The 22028-nt window shown below is 40.0% G+C and overlaps 1 protein-coding gene across 1 annotated transcript; it reads right to left on the bottom strand.

Moving 5' to 3' along the window:
• Positions 1-4111: 4111 nt before the first annotated feature.
• Positions 4112-21475, bottom strand: LOC308427390 (uncharacterized protein; the record flags this gene model as incomplete). The annotated part of the gene is made up of 5 exons (XM_080925529.1): positions 21350-21475; positions 7032-7158; positions 6765-6825; positions 4774-5663; positions 4112-4431 (listed from the first exon to the last, which is right to left on the bottom strand). Exons 1-5 carry the CDS (start codon positions 21386-21388, stop codon positions 4112-4114), a joined length of 1437 nt encoding a protein of 478 aa, XP_080781655.1. The 5' UTR covers positions 21389-21475.
• Between the last annotated feature and the right edge of the window lie 553 nt (positions 21476-22028).

Below are 22028 nucleotides of genomic sequence, written 5' to 3'. Positions count from 1 at the left end.
CTCAACTTTTCAATGTTGTTCTACTGGACATCAAAAGCAATCCCTGTGTGTATACACTGGATAGTGACATTCAAGTTCCACAACTTGAGATTCCCAGGGCTACAGAGCATCCCCAAACCTGGGAAACATATACTCAGGGTCAAAGGCTGTGGGCCAAGAGAACCACAGTCTAACCCACTGTCCATCTTGGTCCCAGCAGATCAGACTTGAATAGCTCAGCAGACATGCTCCTGCTTGCTTGGCAATGGAGAACCCCCCAAATCATCATGGCTTGACTTGGTCCTTCCTCACAGCTTGCCAGATATGTGTCTGAGGAGAATCCTGTAGAGAACCCGAAAGATAACTTCCACTAGTATTCCTGACTGACTGGTCATGCCAGAGTCCCTCATTAGTTTGGAAAACGCATCTGGGCCTCAGGACAGTAGCAGGTCCTCTGTCGGGGGACCATAGAGCTAATGATTCAGAAAGCTGAAGCCTTCCAAGCTCTGCCATTCTACCACAGATACAGAGCCCTAATCTGGGAAAATTGCTTTTAATAGAATGTTGAAGTCTCTCGGAGCACTTATTTTTCTTTTTAACGACAGTGTCCTTTCTGTGCATATTTAATTATATATCAAGTGTCCAGAGCAGCCATCTCTGCTTCACACTGGGAAAGTCCTGCAGTCAAACTGTAAACAAATTTATTCAGTAACAAAAATCAAAAGAAAAGGTGGGTATGAATTTTAAAGCAAGGAGCAGTTAATGGGTGAGGAATAGAAAAAAATAAGTAAATAGGAAAGGGCATCAGTGTTTCTAGGTATGGTAGAATAGAAAGTTTATTATATACACAAAAGAAAGAACACAGGCAGAACCAGGGATATCTGGGATAGTCTAGAGTAGACATGACCTTGCACCTTGTGGGGGATTTAATTACTAGTACAACTGCTGCAGGATTAGCCCTAATCAAAATCTCTAAATGGTTGTCTGGCTACTGGAAGAACTGTGCTCCACAAACTTTGTTCTTTGAAATTCTCTGGGTTATTTCTGCTCCAAGAATCTGGCATCCTGGAAAGTATATCACTCTGACATGTGCTGTTGGACGATCAGGAGTCATGGAGGCCCTCTGTTCTCTTCATCTCTTCTCCACCTCCATCTTCACCTCCTCCTATTTTTTTTCATTCTCCTTATAGAGCCTACCTATAATGAATGCCTAGCCCAGTAGCTCAAACACCACCTCTTGCTATTGCAACCAGTATTTGGCTGATGCCAGTTTTATTTAACGAATAATTTTAAATTGAAGAGAAAGTCTTACATCACATCACTTGGAGTACCTGAGGATCTATTTTGGGGACAAGGAGATCTTAGGAGAAAGTATATGCCATTTGAATACATGTAGCACCAAAACAACCCATGATGGTACCTACTCAAGGCTTCCAGTGCTGTGGTGAGGGATTGTGGGAGGAGTGACTGGGAGGTGTGCAGTGAGCAGTTTGTAAAATGAGTAAGTAAAGCATTAAAATTAAATTTTAAAAAATAGGTTGATTTGTACAATGGAATACTATTTAGATATTAAAAACTAGGACAACAAATGTATTGAAATATAAATTATCACTGTGTGTGAGGTAACACAGACTCATAAGACTATGAAGAGTATACTCAATTATAAGTGGATCTTATCCACAAAGTGCAGTATACCCATAGTACAATCCATAGTACAAAGATGTTAAATTAAAAGAAGGGCAAAGGTATGATTTTGAATCCCACCTAGAAGGGAAAATAACAGTCTTTAAAGGTTGATGAACAGAGACAACACTGTGGGAGAAGGGAAAGTGAGGATAATGTTGGAAGACCTTGCATATGGTAAGAAGGTGGAGAGAGTGAATGGAAATCAACAGAATGCTGGGGAAGGGCACTGTAGGATATCACAGAGACCTGGAATGGTAGCAGTTCAAATGAGTCCATGAGAGGGAGGGTAGCCAAGACTCACTCCCCTCAGTGAGTGATATGAGCTGAAGTGACCACCTCCTGTAGCAATGCAGGACTATCAGTGAAGGAATAGTGAAACTAATCTCCAAAATCTTCTTGCCTACAGGAGGTGCAGAAATGAAGCAAAAATAGGGTCTGAGGAAATGGATTACCAATGATTTGTCCAACTCAGACCCATCCCATGGAGAAGAACCAATACCTAACACTCATAATGATACTCTGGCATGCTTACATACAGGTCCTAGTATATCTGCCCTCTTAAAGGCTCCAGACAGCACCTGGAAATGTCTGTCCAAAATGGAAACTGAGACCCACAGCCAAATATTGGAGGGAGCTCCAGGAGTCTTATGGAAGATTTCAGGAGGAATTGAGGAATCTGGAAGGGATAAGAACTTCACAAGTAAACAGTGTCCACTGGCCTCAATCCTTAGGGGTCTCCAGATATTGAACCACGAACCAAAGCGCATTCATGGCCTGGACCTGTGCCCCCATCCCAAAACCCGTGTGGCATATGTGCAGCTCAGTGTTCTGGCAGGTTCCCCAGCAACTGGAGCAGAAAGAGTCCATGAATGTATTTACTGCCTATGCAGGATGTTCTCCTGCTTAGACTTATGGAAATAACAATAGAATAAAAAAGAGAGAAAGAAAAAAAGAAAAAGAAAGACATGCATTTTTACAATCTGAAAGAAATACAATATTTTACTAGTATAATATTTTAGCTACATTCATTTGCACATCAGTGAGATGGCTCAGTACAAAAGATCCACAATATGAAATTCTGTAATGCTGTATGATCCATACTCACAAATCACTCACACACACGAGAGGGGGGGTGGAGGGGGGTGGAGAGAGAGAAGAAATGCTTTAGTAAAAATACATCTCATTTCTTTTATATTGCCTAGCATCACAAATAATCTTGTGATTATATAGTTCAAAATGAAGTACAAAATGGTAGTTAATGAGAATCTGAAAGCAGGGAATATCAAATGAATACATCGTCATAACAATCAAGATATGATGTGAGATACACACTTCATTGCTGATAATTTTAATACATCCCTACCAGATAAATGTAATGCTGTTTTGTATACATATGAAGTATTTCATTTTTGTTACATTCTTTTCTATTAAGCATTTTTTAAAATATTGTTAAAATGTGTTGACAAAACAGGACACTTGGCATGTATCTTCTATTTTTTAACTTGCATTCAGTAGGCTAACATAATAACTATTCCTACCAATGTCTTTGACTATTCATCTTCTGCTCTTCAAATCTAAGCACCTGTTCCTAACCACCATAAAAAAGGGGGGGGGGGAATATGATTGGTTAAATTGTAACACCCATATTCTGTAATAGTTGACATAGTAAACTACAAAAAGACAGATGCTAGCCCTAAATCAAGATTGTTGGGAAAATGTAACTGTAATTTGGCACAAGTGTTTCAGTTTTTCAAACTTAAAAGCCCTAAAACATTGTGGCTAACAGTGGGCATAAGGGTGAGTGGGTTGTCACACATTAGGTTCCAAGGATGTTCTCTGCCCATGATACAACAGCAGCTTGATTACAATAAATTATTATCATTTGCCTTACCTGAGTCTGAGCTGTGTTGAATCTCAGAGGACCTCATTACTACACTGCTTACTCTCATAAAATTTATCTTCAGTATTAATAGACTCATGATGATGAAGACTGGAAAAATTTGCAAAGGCTTCACAATATTGAATGCATTCATAGTTTTCCTTTAGCATCAATTCTATCATGGGAATGAAGATTATAGAAATATGCAAAGGCATCAACAAATCAAAAACACTCGAAGGATTACTGTACAGTATGGCTTAATTCCTGCCTTTGAGTATGAGACTTGTAAAGGCTTTACAATATTGCTTACATTCAGAAGGTCTCTCTCCAATAGATGTTCATTTACGTATTGAAAGATGACCATGATAAGCAAAACATTTACCATATTGATTACATTCATAAGGTTTCCACATATATGTACTATGTCATACATTATGATATATGAGACCACTTTTACATGAAAAACCTCTATTACAGTAATTACATTCATAAGGTTTCTCTACAGTACATCTTATTTCAAGTATTTGATAACTATAATATACAAAGGCTTTACCACATTGGTTACACTCATAACTTTCTCTTCTGTGTTTTTTTATGATACTGGAGACAGCCTATTTGTGAAAAAACTTTACCACATTGGTTACATTCAAAAAATTTCTCTCCTGTATGTGTTTGTTCGTGCCTTTGCTTAACAAAATCGAAAGCTTTGCAGGATGACTGCTTCCTGCAAAGGCATTTTACCACCTTGGTTAAATTCATAGAGTTTCTCTCCATTATGTATTTTGAGGAGAATGATTTGTGCAAAGGCTTTACCACACTGGTTACAATCATAGGTTTCTCTGCTGTATTTGCTGTTTGATATTGGAGAACACTGATTCCTACAAAGGCTTTGCAACATCAGTTACATTCAGAAAAGTTCTCTTCTACATGTGTTCCTTTATGTATTTGGAGATGACTAATTCCAGCAAAGGCTTTACCACATTGGTTAGAGTCTTAAAGTTTCTCTCTTGTATGTGTTCTTTTATGATATTGGAGATGACTACTTCTCGAAAAAGCTTTACCACACTGGTTACATACAAAATGTTTCTCTCCTGTATGTGTTAGTTTATGTCTTTGGAGAGTACTGCTGTGTGCAAAGGCTGTACCACATTGGTTACATTCATAGGTTTTCTTTCCTGTGTGTGTTGTTTTATGACATTGAAGACCATTGCTTTGAGAAAAAGCTTTACCACATTGTTTACACTCAAAAGGTTTCTCTCCTGTATGTGTTCTTTTATGACATTGAAGACTACTGCTTTGTGAAAAAGCTTTACCACATTGGTTACATTCAAAAGGTTTCTCTCCGGTATGTGTTCTTTTATGACACTGGAGACCATTACTTCTTGAAAAAGCTTTACCACATTGATTACATTCAAAAGGCTTCTCTCCTGTATGTATTCTTTTATGACATTGGAGATCACTGCTTATTGCAAAGGCTTTACCACACTGGTTACAATCATGGGGTTTCTCTCCTGTATGTGTTCTTTTATGATATTGGAGACCACTCCTTTGCAAAAAAGCTTTACCACACTGGTTACACTTATAGGTTTTCTCTCCTGTATGTGTTCGTTTATGACACTGGAGACTACTGCTTTGTGAAAAAGCTTTACCACATTGGTGACATTCAAAAGGTTTCTCTCCTGTGTGTGTTCTTTTATGACACTGGAGACTACTGCTGTGTGAAAAAGTTTTACCACATTGGTTACATTCAAAGGGTTTCTCTCCTGTATGTGTTCCTTTATGTCTTTGGAGATGACTGCTTTGTGCAAAGACTTTACCACATTGGTTACACTCATAGGGTTTTTCTCCATTATGTGTTCTTTTATGTACTTGGAGAGCACTGCTCTTTGGAAAGGCTTTACCACACTGATTACATTCAAAAGGTTTCTCTCCTGTATGTCTTCTTTTATGATATAGGAGACCACTACTTCCTGCAAGGGTTTTACCACATTGGTTACACACATAGGTTTTCTCTCCTGGAAGTGTTCTTTCACACCTTTGGGTATGACTCTTGTTTGCAAATGCTTTACCACATTTAATAAACTCAGAGGATTGCTCTCCAATATGACTTCCTTCATGCCTGCAAATACAATGGACATGTGAAAGCTTACTCATATTCAATGTTCTAATGAGTCTTTTTATCTCTATTAATTATATTATAACTTGGTCTAATGTAAAGATCAATCTGATCTTAAAGTAATATCTCTTTGTTCACATTCAAAGGTGTTCCCCTTCATTATGGGTAGTTTTGCCCTTTTGAAGATACATGAAGACATGAGTATTGCCTACCTGGCTCACATTTAGAGCATAGATTTTTTTAAAAATAAGGTTATTCACATATTTAAAGAGAACAAGAAAAACTCAAAGCTTTGCCACACTGCATTCAGAAATTCTGCTATCATGTGAGTTATATTGCATTTGAAATGTGAACCAAGACAAACAGAAAAATTTCCACATCCCTAGTACTATTGTGATTTACAGCAGTTTGAGTTTGTAAATATCCACAATAATATTAGAAAACTAATTATTTACAAACTTATAGCACCATTAGAAAATTCCAACAAAAAAGGTTGTACTGTATAACTAACTGTTCTGGAAGAGAGATAAGTATGTTTTTTCTTTCAATGTCCCTGTGCTCCCATGGCTTGTACTGATTGTGACCTATGATATCCATTTTAACAGAAGAAAAGCAAGTGAAAGGTGTCCACATTACGTTCACACAGTTTGACTTCTTTTCTTCATAAAGGAATCTCATAAATGGTACATTTCACTAAGTTGACACAATATAATTAAAAGTATAAGCTTAACAACAAATTTACTATGTATTATTTGCTTATTGCAGGTTTTGGATATATACGTACATCTAATCCACGTGTTTCCCTTTTGCAATAAAAAGAGGTATGGGATAAACCAACTGTCAGTTCTACAATATGGCTCAACAGAGCTTGATTCAAATGGTGATGTATATGTTAAGACACTGTGTCTGTTTCTTTATACTTAAACGGACAAACTGCAAACACAAATTCGATACCTGCCACTGACATACATGTTCTTTTGGATATAATAATCATGCATAACTTAAAGCAGTGCTAATTTTACCCTATTGCTTTTCTTTCAAACTTATAAAACATTTTAAACATTTTTAGAGGAATTTTCTTATCAACTTGCATATGAAAATTACCTTCCAAGTCCTTTAGAACTTTGAAAATGTTCTTCAATAGTATGATCTTCCCAAATGTAGCCTAAAATGATACCAGAAAAGGTATGCTACATTAATGGAAATTATGCAAAATATCAGCTACTAATTTGAGTGATCATTAGAATCAAGACTGAGTTATGAACTTCATTCTTCTTCATTCTTCACTGCAGTTACAAAAACAAGTAACAATAACAAGGAAACAGTTGTGCCTACATTTTAAAAAGTGAAAATAAAAATTCACTGTATTACCTATAGCAGTGAGACTCCTATAGGTCTCCAGCATCACATCTTTATAGAGACTCTTCTGAGATGGATCCAGCAATGCCCACTCTTCCTGAGTGAAGTTCACTTGCACATCATCGAAGGTCACTACATCCTAAAAGATCCGATACATGTGTACAAAAAAATGCATGATACTGAAAACATTGTAAATGTATACTTTAAAAGGTATAGTTGCTGACTGTCCTGAACACCCACATTGAATTTTTTATGCAATAAGCAAACAGTCTTTCACAGTTGAACAACAATAAAAACCTAAGGAAATATAGAAGGAAATATATGATCCTGGGGAACCTGATGGCTCAGGATTGAGATGCTGGGTATTGCACCATATAGGATGCTGCCAGACCTTACCCACTTTCAGTTCCCTGAGACCCAATACTCAAGAGTGCCCTCAGAACTGTAGGTTCTTCTCATATGTGGATGCCTCCTGTAGAGTCAAAAGACCATTTCCACTTTCCCTTCCCTTCCTGCCCCGTCTCTGTGTCTAAGCCCCCAAATATGAGCAGACACCATGTGCTTAAACATAGGCCAGGCCTCCAGAAGGCTAACCCCTTCTATAAAATCCCTAAGGAAATTACACCAGGAAATATGTGAATTTGAAAATGTTACCTGTTCTTGTATGTGCACAAAAACTAAATATACACAGACTTCATGACTCCTATTAAAATAACAAAGTGACCCTTAAAGTGTTATATTTTGGACCCTCCAGCTACTACTGATCTGTCTTTGAAACACAGGATCCTTGGTTTATAGTCCTGTCTCTAAATGAAGGGGATCAGAAATGTGGGCTATGACTCTGCAGCTACTGACCCCTTGTGATTTCAGGCAAAAATTACCCTAATGAAACCTACACATAAAACAATGTTGAAGAAATATTTATTATAAGCTTCCTGTGAAATAGATTATGTCTCAAGATGTGAAATCTTTCCTATCCATAGATACCTGAGAAACTTGAGTCTTAGAAACTGCTTTTGAGACTATGAAAAAGCTAGAAGATCCTGGACTGACATTATACAGACTCTAAGAGAACACAAATACCAGTCCAGGTTACTATATCCAGCAAATCTCTCAATTACCATAGATGGAGAAACCAAGATATTCCAGGACAAAAGCAAATTTACATAGTATCTGTCCACAATTCCAGCCCTAAAGAAGATAACAGATAGAAAACTTCAAAACAAAGAGGGAAACTTTACCTTAGGAAAAGCAAGAAATTAATCTTCTTGCAACAAATCCCAAAGAAGAAAAGCATGCAAATGTAATCCTACCTCTAACGAAAACAGCAGGAAACAACAATCACTATACTTTCATATCTGTTAACATCAATGGACTCAATTCCCCCCACCCCCAAAAAAGACAAGACTATCTGACTTGATATGTAAACAGAACCCAGCATTTTGCTGCATACAGGAAATTCATCTCAGCAACAATGACAGGCACTACCTCAGAGTAAATGGTTGGGAAAAAACTTTCCAAGCAAATGGTTCCAGGAAACAAGATGGAATAGCCATCCTAGTATCAAATAAAATAGAATTTTTTTAACTGAAAGTCATCAAAAAACATAAAGGAGGACACTTTTTACTCATCAAAGGAAAACTCTTATCAAGATGAACTCTCAATGCTGAACATCTATGCTCCAAATACAAGGGCAACCACATTCATAAAAGAAACTACTAACGCTCAAAGCTTATATTGCACCACACAATGACAGTGGGAGACTTCAACACCCCACTCTCATCAATGGACAGATCATGGAAGCAGAAAGTAAACAGAGAGAGACACAGTGAATCTGACAGAAGTTATGAACCAAATGGATTTAACAGACATTTATAGAATATTTCATCATAAAACAGAAGAATATAACTTCTCAGGACCTCATAGCATCTTCTCCAAAACTGACCATATAGTCAATCACAAAACAGGCCTCAACAGATTCAAGAACATCAAAATAATCCCATGAATACTATCAGATCACCATGGACCAGCTGTTTTCTGAATGGAAATTTTGGGGTCACTTAATATGCTATCATATCTGCAAATAGCCTTAACCCTCATGAGATTGCAAAGTTTCTGTAAGGCTAAGGAGACTGTCAAGAACACAAAATGGAAGCCAACAGACTAGGAAAAGGTTTTTTACCTATCCTACATCTGATAGAGGGCTGGTATCCAATATATACAAAAATCTCAAGAAGTTAGACTCGAAATCAAATAATCCTATTTAAAAATGGGGTACAGAGCTAATCAAAGAATTCTCAACTGAGTAATATCCAATGGCTGAAAAGCACCTAAAGAAATGTTCGACAGCCATTACAGTACATTGAGCTCCATAGAGACAGCATCCGGTCAATCGAGAGCCAGATGGGCACTAGGCAACTCTGTGCCTCATGGAGGAAAGTCAACTAAACAGGGGCAAAGGAGATCCTAAGAAGCCGAGAGGCAAAATGTTCTCTTATGCATTCTTTTTGCAAGCCTGCCAGATGGAGCACAAGAAGAAACACCGGGATGCTTCTGTCAACTTCTCAGAGTCCTCCAAGGAGTGCTCAGAGAGGTGGAAGACCATGTCTGCTAAGAAAAAGAGGAAATTTGAAGATATGGCAAAAGCTGATGCCCTCTTCTGATGTGTCTGAAGACAGCTACAGTGTACTTATGTATAATAAATAAATAAACCTTTTTTAAAAAAAAGATAAATATAATTGAAAAAACATGTCAGTGTAATGACTTTGAAAAAGAGCAGACTCTTCCCTAGTAGAGGGAATGGCATTCATAAGATAGTGTTTGATCTTGCCCCTATGTGCAATGTTAGCTGCTGAGATCTGTAATGTGACACACACAACTACAGCCACTGGCATGAGTTTTAAATCTCTGAGCTATGGTGTCAACAAGGATTGCACATATCTACATAACAGTCTCAAAAATGGAAATTCATTATCTACCTGCCCAAAATATACACCTCCATTCTGGTTTTATTTGATAACTTGCATAATTTAGTACCTGTTGTAAAATTACAAAATTTTAAATTCTGCCTGAATCAGGTTCCTCTACATAGTAGTTAATTTCTATGTAGAAGTGTCTACAAACTTAGATTTAGCCCTCACCTGCCCTGTTTCCCCTGACAATTTACACAGTAAACCATTCCTAATATTCCCATCTGAAGGTAGAAGGTGCGTTCTACATGCAAAATCTCTTTCTGTTACTGAAATGGACAGTTCATTATATCACTCAAAGAGCAATTATCAAACAATGTTGCACTAATTTCCTTTAACTTAAGAATTTTCATCAAGAGGAAAGCAAAGGCATTCCCCTGGGGAGCTACATCTTTTTATATGAGTCATAGGGCTTTCAGACAACTCAAACTGTGACTTTAGTCATGGTGCTCCTGTTGTGTTTATGGCGAAATGTAAAACAAGGTTTAGATTAGAGACGTATTTGCTGAGCACTGCAAGGCCCCTTTTCACAATCCCTAGGGATATTAGTCTACTGGCTGGCTTTTAAGCCACAGTAAGAGCTGGATCTTATCAAATGCCTTCCTGAGGTTGTTGGGTTATTCACATCGTAACTGTTCAAGTCCATTTTACAAATTCTATTGCAGAGGTATATTGTCCCTTTACCATACCACCACCAACACAAATGAGACTACTGTTTTTCTGTTTATTTTGTTGCAGATGGCTACACCCTTCATTCTTGGAAGGGTCCTAAACATTCTTGACAAATGTCACAATCAACAACAAACCAACAATGTTGGCTTTCTTGGAAAGGGGATTCATGGATATGCCCTAGGCAACCCCTTCATTCACAGTATCTGCTAGAAGTGTAAGGCAAAGGACAGTGATTTTCTACTTCATAAGCTCATTTCAATTTTATTTTCTTTTATATTATATTCTGGTCACAGCGCCTCATTTTAAGGAAGCATGGATGACAGGCTTCCTGGGTAAAAATCCCCCTTTCTTAGAAGCCAGAGACCATGAAGCACACTGTCTACACCATACACCAAGACAAGGTTTTTGGTCTCCATGCTCCTTGGCTCCTTAGAACGTGAGTTTTAAAGAACCAAACACATGTGCTACTATAAAATGAAAAACCATTTCCCAATAAAAATGATGGGACTATTGATACACCCACAATAACAGAAACAGATAATAAATAATAAATGTTTTCTGGTCACTCAAAGTGAGAACCGATGGATGACAAAACAACTGACTCTGCATCTGATTCTCTGTTCCTGTTAAAATGATGGGAAGGCATACCAGTGGTGAACAGAAGCTGGAGCTGAGGAAAGGGTTTTAAAGCCAAGTAACAGCATGAAGCAGTCTGTTCAATAATGAGGAAAAACCCTAATGACACATAAGGGGTAAGTGGACTGGGCACAAGTGAAAGAGCAAACACAAGGTGATAATCACGGATGCTTTTTGCCTCCTTAGTGTAAGTTTGAAACCTTAACACAAAAGTTAAAAAAAAATAATCAAACACACAGCACCTAACTTGTGTGAGGCAGGAGCCTTGAAAACATGACTGTAGGGCACCTCTTCCCTCTCTAATTATCTGAACCCCCAGGGCCTACTTCATGAATATGCAATGCCATGACTTAACTGAGAGATAAAGGGGAGAGGGGATGAAATTAAGAAAAAGAGGCAACCCAAACTTTGGCCATCAGAGTAAAATGGCTGTGCTAATATCTTTGTTATATGTCTCATGGTCATAGGAAAGAGAAAATGGCTCCCAAAATTAACACTTTGGACATTTTAGGGACTCTCTGGGAGCTCAGTTGCACTACACAATGTGCTTGGAAATCTGAACTTCCATTACAAAGTCTGAGCCTATGGTTCAGCTTAGAGGCCCCTGCAGAAAGATCACTCAGTCTATTGGAAAGAGTTCTTAAATCTGACAGGGCTACAAGGAAGTGCTGGGAAGTCCCTTCCCTGACAGTAGTTGGCCTGGCTTGAAAGTCATCTGTGAGCTGCATCCTAATACACACAAAAGCTTTGTGTTAGTTTCCCAGCTTTGCCCTATGACAGGGCAATTTGCCCAGTGAGGTAACCTGCATCCATCTGCAGAGTGGACCAGACTCACCCACACCTCCCGAACTAGAGCTCAGAGTAGCAGAAGCAGCTGCCTTATTGATGGTATACCTCACAACATATCCATAGTCTTACTGTGGGAATGAATGCTATACCAAAAGGAGAGACTGAGAACTGTTAAATACAAATGTGTGTGTGTGTGTGTGTGTGTGTGTGTGTGTGTGTGTGTGTGTGTGTGAGAGAGAGAGAGAGAGAGAGAGAGAGAGAGAGATTGAGATTCATAGTCTTAGCATCCCTAGAAACTACCAGATGATAGGGCCCAGATGTCTATCATAAGACAGGAAAGTCTGAGGGTCCAACAAATAAGAAACCCCATTCTCTCCTTGGATGTCCCATTTGCCATGAATCTAATGTAGGGTTTGGTGACTCCCAGCATTAAAACCACTATGCTACTTAAGGGGAAGAGCAAAAGGCAAGGCCTTCATGGAGAAAGCTGCATCAAAATGGGGAGAGAAGATAAGGGGAAGCCAATCATGGTGGGACAATGGAGTAATGCATGCAGTCTGATTGTTAGTTTCCAAGTCCATACCCCGTACATCATCTACTGCAGGCACCCCTGCACACCTATGATTTGACCTGAAAGGCTCCCTTCCTACCTTATAATTCAGATAAGATGCTAATATGTTGAGTACATTAATGAAGTTCTAGTAATGAATGCAAATATAAGTTAGGCACATAGAAATAGCTAATCTTGCTTGTCAACTTGACTACATCTGAGATCAACTGAAACCCAATCTGCTGGGCACTCCCATGAGGGATGTTCTTGACCAGACCATTTGAAAAGGAAGACCCATCCTAAATCTGGGCCATGCTTTCTAATGGCAGCCCATATAAAATAACACGGAAGAAGGAAACTTGCTTTTGACTGCTTGTCCTCACACTCACTGGCAAGTTCACCCATCTTGTTCCTGTGGCATCCCTTCACCAATATTAGAACCAATTCTTTGGATGCCAATGGAGAATGAAAAACAGCAACTCTCTGGGAGTCTTCTAGGACCTCAATACCAAATTGGTTCTGCTAAGACATCCAGCCTTGGGGCCTAAGCCACTATGTCCTTCTTTGCCTCTCCATTGTGACAGTACTCAAGGTTGGATGCCATCTTGTAAGCTGGTTGAATAACTCTTTAACATATATCCATTCTCTCAGGCGTGTTTCTTTAAAGAACCCAGATTATTCTGTACATAGACTGTACTCAACCTCTATGTGCTATTTCTCTTCATTCTGCAAAAAGATTAAGTAATCTTTCTAAGATCACCAGACAGTTTAGACCAGAGCCAGCATCTGACCCTCACATACTGTTAGTTTCCAAGTCTCCTCAGTAGCACTGAATAACACAGTACTTGACACACAGAAACTGGAATAGGGCAGAGAGGGTGGAGACTGCTTTCTCAGCTCTGTCTCTAGACTGAGAGAAGGGGAAATACATCTACATACTTAATTAATCTAACCCCAAGTGCACCAAGGAAGCCTCTGCTTCCCTACCTCAAATTTTAAGAGCTGCTCCTTCAGTGTAATGAAACGCAAATGTCTGAAAGCTTCTATTTTTAATTATAAAAGTCCTGATTTAAAATCAGAATCAACAGATGCTCCCAGCAAGATGGCCCTTGGAGATGCCCAGTGCAGGACAGAGGGAGGGGATGAGAGGACAGAGCCCAGAAAGGACTTGGATGACTACAGCTGTCTGGGGAGCCCTGCACCTGCAGCTGTGAGCTACAGCCTGGACAAAATGGGCCAGGATGCTTCAAGCATAGGACAGACTCCGTGGGGCACATCTGTCCTCGTGGCAGACACCACGTGCATCTGGCGTATGTCTGTGAGAGTGACAACATGGGGAGATGACAGCAGGAGCTGTGTGATGACACTGCTCTGTTGCTTTGGGTGTGTACAGCAGAGGATATGGCATACCTATCTAAAGGACTAAGGAAGGGTCAGCCAGGAAATGAAACAGGTGTTGGAGCAATGGCCTTCAGCCAGCTGAGAGACAGCATGTGGCAGTGACTCCTGTGTTCCACACGTTGAAGTCTCTAGTCTGTCTAGCTTTTCTTCTCCAGTGAGAAACATCTTCTATATCTTCAGCTATTCCAGGACAGATGGTGCTTCCCCACACAAAACCCTGGCCTCCTTTACTTCAAAACAGGAGGATGAAACAACCAACAAAGGTTGATATTGGTTGCCAATTTGACAAGATCTTACATCACCTAGGAGCCAAGCCTCTGTCTATGAGGAAGTATCTAGATTAGATTATGTAAGGTTGGAAGACACAACCTAATGGGATAACACCACTCCTTGGATTGGGATCCCTGGCTAAATTTAAAAAAAAAAAAAAAAAAGGAAAGAAAAAAGAAAAATCAAGCCAAGAAGCAGCATTCACTGTAACAAACTGTCTCAGATTCCTGTCTCTGTAACTTTCTTGTCATGATGGACAGCATGCCTAAACTGTGAGCCAAACTAAACAAGTCTTACTTCATTCTCTCTGTTACTGTGACAAATGCTCTTACAAAACCAACTAAAGCAAAGGTGGATTTGTTTGGGCTCATAGTACAAGGTCTAGTTCGTCCTTTAGGGATGTCAGGGCAACAAGAACCAGAAACAGAGAGTGATGAGTCTATTGTTGGGCTAACTTTCTCAGCCTAGGGAATAGTGCCACCTACTCCCAAAATGGGCCCGCCCGCCCCAATTAACATAGTCCCTCACAAGCATGTCCAGAAACTAAATAATTCCTTCTCTTCTTTTTGATTCTAGATCCTATCAAGTGGATAATTAACATTAACCATCATAACTTCCTTCCTTAAAGTGCTTTGACAGAAATCCTCTTCCCACAAAGACTGGTCTTGCCAGGCATACAATTTGGCTCTCCTCACACCAAGCACCCTGTCCACAGATGACTGCTTGCATGGCTTTGCCACAAATTACAAATGCCAACATAGCAAAATACTCATTTGTACAGGGTGATCCTCTAGGCCACCCTCCACCATCTTTAGAAGTTCTGTTGGGGCCTATGTGAAAAGGATGATCATATTCCTACTGGCTACTGATATTCCTTCATAGAAGGAGGTGGCAAGGAGGGTCACAGGTCCCTCATCTGAGTATGCAGCCACCCCTCTAACCAAATGTATGTAGTTCTGTCCTAGTTAAATGTAGCCTGAGGTTATCTGTGAAGGGCTGGGGGAAGAGGCTCCAGCTACACAGCCATAGGGATCATCGGCAGACCTTCCAATGTGGCTGCTCTAACTTCACCCAGGCCCATGGCTCCTCACCTACAGGCAGCTCTATAAGCAAGTCTAATAAGCTCACTGGTTTCTGAGACACAAGATTAGTGAAAACTTAGGGGTAGGGATAAATACTCTTTACATCTCTTCCAGAGAAGAAATTTAAGTTTAACACCAATAGAATATCTGCTCTCTTTTGATCTTCACTCATCCTTTGGGCAAGACAGCTGTGATTTAGCTTCTGGTGGTAGATATGTAAGTCACTGCAAAAATTCCCAGAAGGAAGTCTAGGTATATGTGTGTCAGTTTAAACATCCTGAGCACTTGACAGAGTAACTCTCTTCTACAAAGATATGTTACGACATGCATGCAAGGATAGTTGGTGTTGCATTATTCATAAGCATTCAAAGACATTCAAAAGTGTTCAGCCACATTAGGAAACTGGCTAAATAGTTGTGATATATACATGCAGTTGAGGTACATGCTGTTCCCAATAATTTAAACTTCATGCAAATAATTATTCCAATTGTGTTTAAAACACACAGATACATAAATATGAGCAAGGAAAGGATAAAACCAAAATCAAGCACATTGATCATCAATGTTCTTACACATAGTTCTTATTTTTTAGTTGATAGTATGTTGATATAGAGGTAGACATATAAATACATACAAATATACATAGAAGATTAAGAGACGAAGACATATATTTTTATGCTAAATAAGGTTTATACTTGGGATTTTCAAATGCCCATTTCTCTGCCCTCATATCTTGTTTCAATCAGAACACAGCATCCTACAAGGATCTCTTTAAGACAATGTGGACCATCCAGTGACCTAGAATGCATTGAACTGGAATATTACCACGCATAGAAAACTTGGGTGGAAAATACCTCCAATTCTGAGAGCACTGCTATTTCTTTCAGAGCACTCTAGTTTCAGTCCTAGTACATAAAGTAGCTCACTGATATTTGTAAAGCAACTGCCAAGGTTCCAAAAGATGGTTCCAAAACCATCTTTCTGGCATTCCTGGCCATCAGGCATGAGCATGAAACAAAACACACAGAGGCAAAGCAACCATGTAAATAAAATAGCAACAAAATTGTTTTTTATAAAAGAGAGAGAGGGAGAGAGAAAGAGAGCATATTAACAAGTGAGCACATCAATGCATTTCTTCAGTCCCAGCACTCTGAACACAGAGGCAAAAAGAGCATCAACTTTTAGGATAGGCAACGCTACACAGTCAACATACACGTACACACTTACAGGAAAAGAATAACAAAATTTATACCACATACAAAGAGAACTCTGGAGAATTTGGGCAATACAGTAAGTCTTAAAGTCATTTCAGATGTTAAGAACCAATGCCATACAATCATTTTCAAAATGAATATTACAGAATATGATAGCATGTGATATAAATCTCAGCACTTTGAGGCAAATTCTTATTAATGGTACAAAAATGTACCTCTGCCAAGGACTAAGTCTGGGCTTGGAGGAGTGTTTTGAGTGAAGGGATGTCTGAGAGCAGCAAAAATGAAGGACTGGCATTCAAATCATGGGTACAAGGGGGCAGCCTATGCTCTGCTGAAAAGTTTTCCAGCTGTTTTCATTCTGTTCTTTACTTTTTCTCTGGAGATCTTCAGACAGTTAGCTCTCTGTGTTCTGCTGGAGACCCTTCTCTAAGCAATTCTTTTTTTCTTTTTTCCCCTATTCTAAAACAATTCTCTAGGTAGCTCATTTCTTGAAGATCATGAGCCAATTTTTTTTATTTTACATGTCAATCCAGTCATTTACTTCAAGTTTCCTTTTTGATTATCTTAAGAATGAGCATCCCAGACCACAGGCCTTTAATTCTTAGGAGAGAGGAAGTACAAATTTTCTTTTAACATTGCAAAAGCATTCTGAGATCTGCCTACCTCTGTTAAGCAGAGATGCAAGACTATCTGAGTAGGACCCAGTCCTGAAATGACCATTTTTACATCACCTGCTCTGTCCCAAGCTGATCCTGAACTCAGGAATGTTTCCCTTTTTTAAGCATAAAATAAACAAACAAACAAACAAAACCAACCTGGGTGAGATCTCCTGTGATCACCACTCCCTAAGTCTCTTTATCTGCAATCTCGTTCCTTAGAATCTTTCTCACAAGTAGGGTGACTGCACGCCTGCTTTTGATCCTTTAGATTTGGGAAGCCCCTCATTACTTTTTTTTTAGGAATTACATATTTTGTAACCCAAGTTTTTAGAGGTCTTATCCATGGCCTTAAGGGCTGTCCTAAAGGTTCCAACATTCACCATTTTGCTGAGACATTAGCTAAATGTTTGCCTCCTGACTTGTGCTCTCGCTCATTATCATGGAGTCATTAATATTAAAACTGAGGACATTCCTTAAAGGAAGATGTACACACTTATACAAACAAGCCTTAAGCCCAAGGCAGCCATTGACACTCTAAGAGGCCCATGCCCACAGGCCCTGTCTCAGGGGCAGGAACCATGTCATGTGGTTTCCACCAAAGCTACTCAGGACCTGGTACTTGGTCCTACAAGGGAATGTGAAATAGTTGTTTGTTGACTAATGTCTTCTGATAGTAACTGACAACTTGTGATATAAATAATCGAAGGAAAATTCTAGCAGCATAAATAACCAGGAAAAATGTTCCATTGTAATAGGAAAAATTTGGAGACAGTGTTGGGATGCTATCTTGGTAATAGGGTCTTAGGTCAAGATCAAATAGAAACGTAAAATGGCTAAAAAATGAGTAACAACAGTCCATTTTACAGAAGAGACTCCATTTCTTACAGATCTCACCACTATAAAACAGCACTGTCAGCTTGAGTTCATGATCCTTGAAACATGAACTGTAGAAGAGAAATCACACTCAAATCAGAGAAAGTTAATTCTGGAAGCAAATATCAGTGACTATAACCTAGTAAAAGAGAACAGATTACTGCACTTCGTGCTCTTATATAATAATTTTGTTTAGGGTGTTTTTTCTTTTCACAATAAAAGATCAAAGGAAGTTATGAACAGAATTATTTAAAATATACTAGTGGAAGCATGACTTAGGTGTGTTACATTAAATTGGGGAAATCGTGCATAGTATTCAGAGTGGACAACTCTACAATGTTAGTCTCTCCATGGATAAACAATAAAGTAAAATGGCCATGGGGACTATGATCTTCTTACATATTTTAACCTGTGACAAGAGTAGTGAGGTATTTCAAACAACCAGGGTTGTAAATATCTAAGAAAAACAAAGGCTTTTGTCAGAAATTCCTTACAATTAATTATATGAAGTCTGCCATACGCCCCTTCTTTGAATCCCATTCACAACTCAGCAATGTGTTCCCTGGGGTCCCCAGCACTTGTAAAGTACTGCTGTAAGTTCATTTGGAGTTTTCTCTACTGAATACATCATATCACCAGGCACAGAAAGACTCACATTTTCTATGTCTAACATGCAGGTCTCAGTATCCTCCTTGTTCAAAAATAAGATCTGAGTTCAGAATTCTTAACTGAGTGGGTGTTATTTATGCCTTTCTGCAGTAAATGTTGAATGTATGTGTTTGTTGATAGTTAAATCACCATTTAAAGGCAAGGGAGATCCATTTCTCATGCCGATGTAAAACAGACAACACTCCCTGTCCTCATGCTAAAATCCCCCTTTTGCCTCTTTCCCTAAGTCAGACATACAAGCAGTAAGACCAAATCACCTACCTGAGTTGCTTATCACCAAGAACTCAGTTTTACACAGATAAACTCTTTTCAGAAAAAAAAGAAAGCCAGCAAAGTGGCATACTTTTCTGTAACCCCAGCACTCAGGAGGCTGAGGCTGAAGGACCTCAACTTCCAGACAGCCTGAATTAACAAAAGTGAAATCCTGTCTGTCCCCCAAATAACTTGAAGCATTCTGTTAAAACAGGCCTGTAGTTTCAGCACTAGATAACCTGAGGTAGGAGGAATGGGGCAAGTTCAAGGCCAACTGGGGCTACAAAGTAAAACCTTCATTTCAAAAAAAAAAAAAAAACAGGCCAAAATTGCAAGGCAAGATTGCACACTCCTACAATCCCAGTAGTCTGGAGGCTCTATCAGAATTGTGAATGAAAAGGGCCCACATGGATACTTAGGGAAATCTGGCTACGTAGCTCAATAAGGCAAAAGTTAACCAAATAGAAAACTCCTCTGAAATCTCTAAGACTTTAAGACAGAAGGTGTAGCTGGAAGAACTCTGCGATGAGTTTTGTATAAACAAGGTTCTGGGTTCAACCTTAAACACTCAAAATGACAAAAGCACACAATGATATCTACATTATTTAGCTCCTCAAGGAGCCAAAAGTCTCCTCCTTTTTTGGCAGGGGAGAGGATGGGAGATGGGGTGAGTACTGGCAATTTGAGACTAAACCCACAGCCTCTAAAGACCTACTCATAAACTAAAATTTGCGCCTCCCTGTTTTGAGACAGGGTCTCCCAAGTACTGAGATAACAAATGATCTGCCATGCCTGGCCCTCCACAGCCTTTAATTTCCTATCATTTTTCTTCCCTCATTTTGTTATATTATATTAATCCCCTACCAGGTGAAAACTCTCTCTCTCTCTCTCTCTTTTTAGTACAGAATAGTTTATTCAAGTCATGGGAGAGTTAGAGGGTAGTAGAGGCAGAGAGAGAGAGAGAGAGAGAGAGAGAGAGAGAGAGAGACAGACAGACAGAGAGAGAGACAGAGAGAGAGAGACAGAGAGAGACAGAGAGAGAGACAGAGGGAGGAATAGAGTAGAGACTGGCCATGAGCACGTGGAGGGAGAGCATGTATAGATTTTTAAAAGCATTTTGGCATAAAACTATATGAATATATTTTTGTCAGCACAAGTTTTTTTAAAGGTTTGACAGTATGCATTGAAATCTTACTAGCTACAATGAGTATAAAGTACATGTAAAACAAAATGTAACATGGAAATAGTCCAAATATTCTTGGTGTGTAAAGATTAAACATAATGATTTTTAAATATCAAAAATTGCCACAAGACTATCTTCATAGCTCTTGAGTTATTAATGATTTAAGGTCTAGGTGTACCCCACTGAGAGGGTACTATACACTTTTTTTTTTCTAGGAAGGATTCCACCTTTTGGCCTCTTTTTTTAAGTTTCATATGGTCTGTGAGTTGTTTCTTGGGTATTCTGAATAGCATTTTTTTTGTTTGTTTGTTTTAAACCAAGAGGAAAATGAACAAGATATCTGCAACATTACCTCTGCCCAGAGACATGCTGCTGACATTAGCAGACACTGAGTCCTTGGCTCATTACGTCAGTTCCGGAAGGAGAAACCAATTAGCTTCAAGCTACCATGTTCGCCTGAGGCAGATTTATTAAAATCATTCCGTAGGTTAAAGAGATCCTAAAATTAACTTCTAAAAATGTTTTACTATTGACAGAGTGATCTGACTAATAATCCTCACAACAGCTCTGGGGGAGTGGAATGCTAGCGTGTTTAATCCCAAAATGTTTAGGCCAGGGTGGGGGTGGGGGCTTCTGATTAAATAAACGCCTATGGCCAGTCCCTCTTGCACGCGACCTGCAGCGGCGCTGACTTAAAATCCGCGTTCCCAAACCCACCCTGCCTAGCGGTGGCGGTGGCGTATGCCGAACTAGGAAGAAAAATGACTCCAGTGACCCTGAATTTCAACTCACGCATGAACCCTGGAACCTCATTGCAGCCTGTCCGTCGCATCCCCGGGTCTCAGAGGCTCGTGGGGGCGGGGCGTCGAATTGTAAACAATGGCGGCCAGGCCTCCCGCGACCCTCCGCCCACACCGAGAGGCAGCCAAGCCGCCGCACCCCGACCGCGAGACGTCGCCTACAGGGTCTGGGCTCCCGCAAGGCCCGTGCAGCCCCGGGGCCTGCGCGCTCCCTTTGCGGCCTCAGAGAGTGTGGGATCCACCTTGGGATCCTGACAACCCTTCCCCGCGCGCCCAAGGCCTCGGAGGACCGAGGCCTCGGGACTCACCCAGCTGGCGAGAGAGAAGACGCCGAGGACCGCCCCCATGGTGTCGCTGAGACCCACCGCACTGAGCGGCTCCCTGAGCGGCTGCTAACAGCCAGCAGAGGCGCCTCCTCAGAAACCCGAGGAATTCTCCAGCCGGAAACAAGACCTGCCCTCGGTTGGACGCCCAGTTCACGTCATCAAGTGGCCCCGCCCACAGTGAGGAAGAAGGTGGAGCCAAGCGCTGAAGTAGAGGGCGGGCCTTTGGCTACTGGGGTTGCAGAGGCCACCAAGGGTTCAAGGCATGGGACCTCTAGGCTCCCTTGGAGCACTAGTGATCTGAGGAGACTGGAAGGTGCAGAGAGACATAGCTGGGAAGGACCTTGTGATTATGGAGGGATGGAATGCTTGCAAACTCAGAAGCAAACAGGCTATGTTGGGCAATTTAATAATCAATTATGATCAATTAGAATGAGGCTGGAGGATCATGAATTCAATGCTATCCTACGCTACATAGAGGTCCAGGCAAACAAAAAACAAACAAACAAACAAACAAACAAACAAAAAAGCCTATCTCCTCATCCCACCCTCTACCAGAAATTTCTCCTGCTTATTTCTTTCCCCCTTCCCCTCTCCCCTGCTGACTGAGGCAGCTGGCAATGTTCAGTCCACTACTTTCTCTCCCTGTCCTAGTGTAAAATAA

The sequence above is a fragment of the Micromys minutus genome, assembly GCF_963924665.1.
Source record: "Micromys minutus genome assembly, chromosome: 11".
NCBI classification, from domain to species: Eukaryota; Metazoa; Chordata; class Mammalia; order Rodentia; family Muridae; genus Micromys; species Micromys minutus.
The sequence above is the reverse complement of the archived record's forward strand: the minus strand, read 5'-3'. Positions and strand labels throughout refer to the sequence as shown.